Source organism: Nematolebias whitei, chromosome 8, assembly GCF_014905685.2.
Source record: "Nematolebias whitei isolate Nwh7 chromosome 8, NemWhi1, whole genome shotgun sequence".
NCBI lineage: Eukaryota > Metazoa > Chordata > Actinopteri > Cyprinodontiformes > Rivulidae > Nematolebias > Nematolebias whitei.
The window spans coordinates 26466055-26476151 of record NC_056505.1 but is presented as its reverse complement, the minus strand read 5'-3'; the positions used below and the strand labels follow the sequence as shown (position 1 = coordinate 26476151).

Below are 10097 nucleotides of genomic sequence, written 5' to 3'. Positions count from 1 at the left end.
CTATCTATCTATCTATCTATCTATCTATCTATCTATCTATCAATAAAAACATTTTATGAAGATTCCGCCTCCAGCCAGCAGGGGGCGCTGCTGTAAACTGAGAGAACAGCAGCTATCAGCAAGGAAGATGACGCGCTGACAAGAGAAGAACCGACTTGCGAAAAAACGGGAGATTATAAAGGCGACACGGAAGGTGGAAATTGCTGTGGACGGACGAACGGCGGGAAATTTTTGAAAGTTTGAGATTTTTGTATCCATATATTTCATTTTTCTTTTTGAATTTGGTGGTTGGCATAAACTGGAATGCGACTGGATCGGGATGACTACTCAGGTAGATTACAACGAGGATATGGATTTTGATGACTGGACTCCGGTAGGTAGAGGAGGAGGAAAAGGTAAGGGCAAAGCTGTGAGAGATGACAGAGAGCTTGGCAGCCACAGTAATAAGAGAAGCCTTGAAGAGTGTAGTTCAGAGGATGAAAACAGACTGGTTAGAAGGAAAGTGATAAATGAGGAATTTAAAGTCATACTTAAATTCAAGAAAGAAGATGAGAACGTGAATCTAAGCCCTATAGCGATATCTAAAGATATAAAAAAGAAACTAGGTGAGGTGGAGTTTGCGAAAATGCTGCGTGATGGGAATCTGTTGATCAAATGTAAATCTGAAGAACAAAAAAATAAAGCTATGCAGATTGATAACATTTGCAAAAAGGTTGTTAGTGAAAAGAAAATTATTGGAGAAAACAAGGTATCACGTGGGGTTATCACTGGTATTCCACTTGAGGAAGATCTGGAAAAACTTAAAAGAAATATTCATGATGTAGAAATATGCAATTTGAAAAGGTTGTTAAAAACTGTAGATGGGAAAAGGATTGAGAGTCTCTCGGTACTATTAGAGTTTAAAGGCGAAGCTCTTCCTGATAAAATAAAAATTGGTTTCATGTGTTTTCCTGTCAGGCCTTACATCCCTCCTCCTCTGCGCTGTTACAAGTGCCAAAGATACGGTCACATTGCAGCAGTGTGCAAAGGGAAGCAAAGATGTGCAAAGTGTGGTGGAGATCATAGGTATGATGAATGTGGGAAAGATGTACAGTTGAAATGTTGTAACTGTGGAGGTCAGCATAGTGCAGCGTATGGGGGATGTGAAGTAAGGAAGAAGGCAGCAGAAATACAGCACATAAAAACTGTTAAAAACATTACTTATGCAGAAGCAACAAAAAAGGTGCAAGAAAAAAGAGCAGTGGGCCTACAGGGAAATCCTAAAGTTCCTCCTAGTCCAAAATCTGAATCCAGTCAAAGAGCAATGACAGGAATGGAAATTACAATGGATAAATTAATTCTGTTCATGGCTTATGTTATTAACTGCACTGATCAAGTGAAGCAAAAAACTGAAAAAATCAAAATCATAGTGAAAGGTGCAGAGAAATTTCTGTCTGTGAAGGATTTATCTTGGGAATCGATCAATAAAAAGCTAGAAACAGATGGAAAACTGGGCGAAGGAAGAATATAATGATTATTCTTCAATGGAATGCAAGGAGTTTATTAGCTAATGGTCAAGAATTTAAAGGATATTTAAACAATTCGAAAAGAAAACCAGACATAATTTGTGTTCAAGAAACATGGCTCAAACCAGAATTAGATTTTGTGATAAAAGGGTACGACAGTATTAGAAGAGACAGGGAGCAAGAGAGTGGAGGAGGATGTATAATATTTATAAAACAAGGAATACAATATAGATATTTAGAAAAAGGAATAACATTAGAATGGATATCTGTAGAAATTTGGATTAATAAAGAAAGTATTAAAATATTAAATTTTTATAATCCCTGTAAAAAACTTTATTTAGATCAAATGGAGGAAATGTTTAAAAATATTGAAGGAAAAGTAATCTGTTGTGGAGACTTTAATGCTTACAGTACTTTGTGGGGTAGTAGTAATGATGCTAATGGAGAGGTGGTGGAAGAAATAATGGATCTAAAGAATTTAGTTTGCCTTAATGATGGGGAGGGGACAAGATTCAATATTAGAAATGGATCTGAATCAGCATTAGATTTAACTTTAATTTCAGAGAGTCTTGCTGGGATCAGTAATTGGCAAGTATTAAAAGAATCAACTATAGGAAGTGATCATTATCCTATATTCATTGAAATCGGTTTGGAAATGGAAACATTTGATAATGTAGGTGTAGAAAGATGGATCTTTGGAAGTGCTGATTGGGAAAAATATAAAATAATAAGTGATAAAGAAATGCAAACAGTTAATATTGATTTAGATATTGACAATTTAAATCTTTCTATTTGTGAAGCCATTTTAGGTGCTGCACGTGAAACAGTCCAAAGAAAGAGAGGGAAATATAAGAAGAAAGTCGTACCGTGGTGGACAAAGGATTGTGATGTAGCAATAAAATCTCGAAATAAAGCTTTTAGATTGTTAAAAAGAAATCATAACTTTCAGAATTTTATTGAATATAAAAGGTTGCAAGCTCTTGTTAGAAGAACTGTAAAAAATGCAAAAAAGGTTTATTGGGGAAACTTTTGTAATTCGGTAGGTAGGGAAACAAACATTTCAAAAGTTTGGGGGATGATAAAACGAATGAATGGGTTTAGAAGAGAATATGGATATCCAGTTCTGAAGGATGGAGATGTTACTGCTGTAACAGAGGAAGAGAAGGCAAACATTTTGGTCAATCATTTTGTTAAAATCCACAATAGTAGTAATCTAAGTACAGAAGAGAAACGGAATAGAAATTGTACAATCAATGAAAATATTCATTTATTAAAAGAAAATATAAGATCCACTGACTTATTAAATGCTCCCTTTTCCTTTTTTGAACTGAATAATGCCCTTAGGAAATCAAAAAACTCATCTCCAGGAAATGACAATATCTCTTACATTATGATTAATCAGCTTAGTAATTCATCTAAAAAAGTTTTACTGGAATTATATAATAAGATCTGGGAATTAGGCTTTTTACCTAAAGCATGGAAAGAAGCAATCATAGTTCCAATCCTCAAATCAGGTAAAGAACGATCAAACCCAGCCAGTTATAGACCTATAGCTTTAACTTCACATTTATGTAAAATTATGGAGAGAATGATAAATGAACGACTGACTTACTTTGTTGAGAAGAGGGGATATTTATCAAGATTCCAAAGTGGATTTAGAAAAGGTAGAAACACTATGGATCCTGTTTTATGTTTAGAACATGAAATCAGGAAAGGACAAGTTAATAAGGAGAGTGTGGTGGCTGTCTTTTTTGATATAGAGAAAGCTTACGATATGATGTGGAAGGAAGGTTTATTAATAAAACTAAAAAAGATGGGAATAAATGGTTCAATGTTTTATTGGATAAAAGATTTTTTACAAGATCGATCAATACAAGTGAGAATAGGAAAAACATTTTCAGAAAAATTTTTGGTTGAAAATGGAACTCCCCAAGGAAGTATATTGAGCCCATTGTTTTTTTCTATTATGATTAATGATATGTTTGAAAATTTGGAGAATGGAATGGGGTTTTCTTTATTTGCTGATGATGGGGCAATCTGGAAGAGGGGGAAAAATTTAAATTATATTGTAAAAAAGACACAAGAAGCAATTAATGAAATAGAAAACTGGTCCTTTAAATGGGGATTCAAAATTTCTATAGATAAAACGAAGACTTTATTTTTTACAAGAAAAAAGGTATCAGAAAATGTAAAATTGAAAATATATAATCATGATTTGGAAAGGGTATACCAATTTAAGTTTTTGGGTATATGGTTAGATGACAAACTTACTTGGAAAGTGCATATTCAAAACATAATAGATAAATGTAAGAGAGTGTTAAATGTAATGAGGTGTTTGGTGGGGAGTGAGTGGGGAGCTGAGAGGAAATCACTGAAATCAATATACACAGGTTTAATTAGGTCCTTATTTGATTATGGCAGTATAGCATTTGGGTCAGCATCAGATACATTACTCAAAAAATTAGATAATATTCAGCATCAAGCCTTGAGATTATGTACAGGTGCCATCAGAACAACTCCAACATCAGCTTTACTGGTGGAAATGGGAGAAATGCCACTTCAGCTTAGAAGATTACAAATACTTTCAACTTACTGGTGTCAGTTAAAAGGTCATAATGGAAATCATCCATGTCAAGAGATTTTAAAACCTAGCTGGGAAAAAGAGAAAAAGAAATTAAATTCATTTGGCTGGACTGTAGAAAACATTATAAAAGATTTAGATATATCTCACATAAATATTAGTCAAACAGTTCCTCAGTCTCCAGTTCACCCATCTCTTTTAAGTAATAGTGATGTTGATCTCACTTTGTTGGAAAATCGTAAAAAAGAAAACATTTCAGATTCTCATTCAATACAAACATATTTAGATAGTAAGTATTATGGATATGTTAAAATTTATACAGATGCATCAAAAAATTCAAATAACAGTAGCGGGGTTTCATTCATTGTTCCAGAATTCAGTTTCAAAACAGGTAAAAGAATTACTGATGGAGTCTCAGTCTACACAGGAGAGATGATGGGAATCATTTTAGCTCTGGGATGGATTGAGGAAGTTCGTCCATTAAGGAGTATAATATGTTCTGATTCAAGTTCTTCATTATACTCATTGAAAAATAATCATTCAGACAGCAGACCTGACCTTTTATTAGAAATTCAATTATTAATTTATAGAATTCAAGCGATGGGTTTATTAATTACATTTATATGGATACCATCACATATAGGAATACAAGGAAATGAGTTGGCAGATAAATATGCAAAACAAGCAACAAAAAATACTTACATTGATATACTGGTACCATTCAGTAAAGGAGAAATCAAATCAGTTATTAAACAAAAGGTGAAGGAAAGATGGCAGAAACAGTGGGAAGAAGAAAGAACTGGCAGGTGGTTTTATAACATTCAAAGGAAAGTTGGTGTGATGAGGAGAACAGGACGAAATAGAAAGGAGGAAACAGTCATATCCAGATTGCGTTTTGGCCACACAAGATTAAACAGTACATTGTTTAAAATGGGAAAACATCCTACAGGAAAATGTGACTTTTGTTTTCAAGAAGAGACAGTGAATCATGTTTTATTATTCTGTCCCAAATATTCAGCTGAGAGGAAGGAACTGGCACATAGACTACAGGTCAACAAAGTACAGTTGAATATACAGGATCTTTTGGATAAACTTCTCACTTCTGAACTTGTTGTTTTTTTGTTAAGCTACCTTAAGAAGACGGAAATAATCGAGAGAATATAGTTTTTTTTTTTTTTTTTCTCTTATTTTCTTATTATTTTATTTAGTTAAACCTATAGTAATTATTTAGCATCCCGATCCATACTCCATTCCAGTAGATGGCGGTAATGCACATCTAAACGTTGCTTGCCAACCGCCATAAAACACAAGACGAAGAAGAAGAAGAAGAACCGACTTGCTTTCTTTCGAACTATCGGCGTGGCGTTATTTGGCTGTGTTTATTCACTTAATCCTTAAACGTATTTTGTGTCTTTTTGTGTGTTTTCGCCCCCGTCGAGTTCAAAATGATCCTCACCGTGAAGCCGCTTCAAGGAAAAGAGTGCAGTGTTCAGGTGAGTTCAGTCGAGCTAGGAGGAGCACGGTGTCTCGCCAGCTGTGTGTGGTGGCTGCTTCACTAAATGCTCTCATCATTTGAGAGCATTTAGTGCACATTTACATTTAATATTTATTCAAATTTGGCAAATGTGAATAAAACAAACGTGTGGTTGTTGAGTTAGACAATGGGTTAAACACCTTTGTTTTGTGTAGCTTATATGGGGGTGGTTTGGTTAACATCCGCTGCTAGCTAAATGTTAACTTGAGCTATCCTGTTCGTTGTCAGAGACTGCACAAAGAGGCCTCAGACATGAGGAGGGAAACATTTATTTTATGTGTATTAAGGGAAGTCACTAAGGTTATGCCTCACATTAACGTTTTAATGTGGAGTTATCCCAGTATAGTAACATAAATATAGTGGAGAAGTTTAAACTCAGCTTTAAACAATTAAAACATTGTCGCTAAGCACTTAACAAGACTAATGCTTTTTTAAAACACTACTTAAGCTTTTCATTTCGGACTATACTTTGCTTTTTGCAACTTCATCATATGTGCACTAACAGTTTTCCTCAGTTTATTGGCTTTCTTACACTCATAATCAGAGGTGAGGAGACTTTAGCTGCTGCAAAAAAGAGATGGAGGGAATTTGTTAGATATTCAGAAAAGAGCAGAGTACCCACTCCCCACACACAAATAAATAAAAAAGCAACCCACTTATTTTAAATTCAGGAAAGTCAAAGCATTGGCTGAAGTTTTGAAAGTCTCAAACGCAACAAGTCTTTGCATCGTCCACATTGTGTCTCAGACGAACGCTAACATTTTATTCTCATATCAATTAACAAAATATATTTATGTGAAACAAATACTATACTTGGTTTGGACAAAGTTTTTGTAGAAACACAAGACCTATTAAAGTCATGTTTAATATCAGCCAATGTGATTTACTCTGCTTGAAATGTCACTTCATTCATTCACTGTCAGGACAATATCCTCTCTTGTAATTTCTTTTACACATTTAAGAACTAATTAAATATTTAACAGTGAGGTACAACCAGCAAATGTCCTCAGACTAAGCTTTCAGTTATGCTTATGTGTACAGAATGTAATTTGTGTCAATTTGATTAGAAACATATGGTAATTATAAAAATAACAAGGCAATATGAAATACATCTTATAGTTTTCACCATCATGTGTTTAAACTTCACTGTGAAGTAACATATTGATTCTGGTTTATTTAATTATGGAGTCAACAATAAAATATTAATGACAAGATTATTAAGGATTGTTGATGTTGTTATTATTAGACATATATTAGGCTCTCCTCCATATGTGTGCCTGGCAATGCTTTAATGTAAATACCGTACTGTCTGTGGCCTAAAAGAAAACAGAATTCCTTTGACAGTAAGGAATTGTTTATTTTGTCATTTAAAGTGTTTTATTTCAGACTGAAGACAGAATTTCAGATTGTCTTGTGTCAAATATTTCTTTGCGTTGTAAGAATGTTACACACTGAAACAACATCAACAAGCAGCTTTGACCAAACCGCCCTGCTTTGCTTCTATTACCAGTTTCACAGCAACATACTGCAAAGGCTATATCATCTCCTGACCACAAAATATAATCTGATCCTGCATAAGAGGACAAAACTGCAGTGCAGAGAGGATCTGTGTGTGGTTTATTCTTTAGCTAGATATAAAAATATGAATAATTTATTACCTCACTTTCAGTTTGCTTGAAGTTGGGTCATTATTTGTTCAGGAATACAACAGATTTAGTGAAATTAGGCCTGTTTTGAAATCTAAAACGTGCACTCCTGTATCTATTAATGCATTATAAGGGTTGTTTTGCACATGTATGCTTATGTACATTTTAGCCTTCATGCAATTACCAAAAGGGGTATTTTGTTAATTGAACCTCAGCCTTTCCCTCCTCCATCAAAGATGTAAGAAAAACACAAATTCAGTTAAACATGTAATGATATGAGATCATTAATTTGATCACAGCTCCACAGAAAAGCCTCCTCACTTCTCTGTGAAACATAATTTTAGGAATTCAGGTGTCCCTCAAGACTGAACGCTGTGAGATCAATATCTGGGTAACAGGCAGCAATATAAAGAGGAGAGAAGACACGGTCGATTTGAAATGTAGGAAAATCAAAGAGTCATGTCACTGTGTTGTTGATCTTGTAGGTTACTGAAGATGAAAAAGTCTCTACTGTGAAGGAACTTGTGTCTGAGCGACTGAACATACCTGCAAACCAGCAGCGGTTACTCTACAAAGGAAAAGCGCTTGCAGGTAGCTTAGCCAGAAAATTGAATTTGGATATTTTCAACATCTTTTTAGCTGTTTCAGACAGTTACAGTTTTGTTAAAGGAATATTTCTTTCCTTCAGATGAACACATGCTGAGCGATTACTCCATCGGACCAGAAGCTAAATTGAACCTGGTTATCCGTCCTGTGGGGGAGAGGAGTGCCGGCTCTGGACTGGCCGGCAGCAGCACACACGGAGGAGTGTGGCAGACTGTGTCCACTATACTGGCCAGACACTTCAGTCCAGCAGATGCAGCAAGAGTCCACGAACAACTTATAAAGGTATTAAAGTGTCACCTTTCCATTTAAACATGATAATCTGATTAAAGTTAATTTTTTGCCTCTTTATCCAGAAAAGTGATTAGGTGTGATTATTTAGTTGTTTAAAAGCTAAATGCTCGTTTCCAGTTTTGAACAAGTACAGAGTTTCATAAACTTAACAATGCTCATACTTAAACAAAAATAACAATTTAGCATCAAGCTTGTGTTTCTTTAACCTATATTACCATTAATTAAAAAAGCAAACTTTTTTCTATCAAATTATTGTGCAGTTTTAGGAAGACCAGCTTCTTTAGTTCGGTCTTAATTGCTGTGTTAGGTCACTTCATCAAGGTTCTTTGTCATTCGCATCACATGTGGTACATGAGGTGGAACGAAATTGTGTACTCAAGGTCCCAGTTACACTCCAAAATAACAAAAATATAAAGTATTAAAAAGGACAGTATACAAGGATCTAAGATAAACGTTAAACAATAATAATGTAAAATAATAGTGTATTAAACAGCAGCCTGAGCATGAGTCTGTTGTGAGCAAATGGGTATGACTATAGCAGCTTATGGGTAAGAAAATCAGCAGCACAGATAAAGTGTACAATCTCCAATTAAAGTGTAATTACAGTGATTATCCTGGTTAGGGATTCATGAGTCTTAACAGCCTCAGGGTAGAAGCTGTTCCTCAGTCTAGTGGTTCTGCAGTTAATGCTCCTCAACCTCCTTCCTGAGGGGAGCGGGGCAAAAAGTGTGTGCTGGGTGATTGGGGTCCTTCATGATGCAGGTGGTCCTCTTCCTGCATCTGGAGGTGTAGATGTCTGTGATGGTGGGGAGGCTGACTCCAACAGTCTTCTGTGCAGCCTTCACCACTCTCTGCAAAGCTTTTCTTTCTGCAGCTGTGCAGCCTCCATGCCACACGTTGATGCTGGAGCACAGGATGCTCTCCACTGCACACCTGTAGAAGGAGGTGAGGACTGAGCTTCCCAGTCCAGCTCATCTCGGCCGCCCGAGGAAGTAGAGTCACTGTTTCATTGTCATCTCATGGCTGTTTCCTGTAACAAACCTTGCTTCTCTTTGTCTCCTCCCCTTTACTGAGCCAGAAGGAACTGCAGAGTCTGACGGGCAGTTTTATTTCCTCTTTCACAAAATCCCCATCATGTTGTGTATTAAATATGTACCAACAGAAGAGTCAAGTTCTTATTATACCATATGTAATATATATATATATATATATATATATATATATATATATATATTAGGGCATTAACAGAGTACTCGAGTAATCTACACATTGATTGCTAGGACCTCTATCGATGTTAAAAATGTTACGTCGAGTATCCGTAGTGACGTCATATTATGTGACCACCGTATGACCGTAGGGGGCAGTGTTGCACTGTTGCAGGTCACAGAGTATGGTGTAACACCGGGTCCAATCCACCGAACTGGTTTCGGTTTAAGTTTCGTTTTTGACGTGCTGCACGTTTCTTCACGTTTGCAGTTTAATAATAAAAACTAATAGTTTAGTTTTTCCTGTGACTTATTTGCAGTATGATAAATGGTAGGAGCATAATATATGCTCCCAATGTTTTGTTGGTCTTTTTTTGTAAATAATTACCTTTTTTTGTGGTTTTATTTCTTTATTTATTTTTGTATCTTGAGATCTATGACGTCATCAAATACTCGAGTTCTACTCTGGTTTTATTATGTTAATGTCGAGTTTAAAAATTTTATACTCGTTCAACCCCTACTGCGTATGCGTACTCGGTGTCGGACAATAAACTGCCCGGCGGACTGTTCTGTTTGTGATACCAATGTATTAAATTCCCCTTCTTCATCCCTGATCTGTTTTAATGGCTGTTTATTTTCTTTGTTAGTTTTTTTGCCAAAAGGCAAGCGATCTCTCCTCGTCGATGCCATGACTGAAATGGTGAGAAATTAAGGAATTTGTCACGAGCG

The 10097-nt window shown here is 35.6% G+C and overlaps 2 protein-coding genes across 2 annotated transcripts in view; both read left to right on the top strand.

The window, feature by feature from the left end:
- The window catches only part of prkg1l (protein kinase cGMP-dependent 1, like), a 155914-nt gene that overhangs the window by 657 nt on the left and 145160 nt on the right, over nt 1–10097 (top strand). The gene's annotated exons all lie outside the window — the stretch shown is intronic.
- Nucleotides 5397–8154, top strand: ubl4a (ubiquitin like 4A; the record flags this gene model as incomplete). The annotated part of the gene is given in 3 exon segments (XM_037681110.1): nt 5397–5579; nt 7752–7857; nt 7955–8154. Coding segments are annotated over 3 exon segments (354 nt in total), but the record flags the coding sequence as incomplete, so codon positions are not given.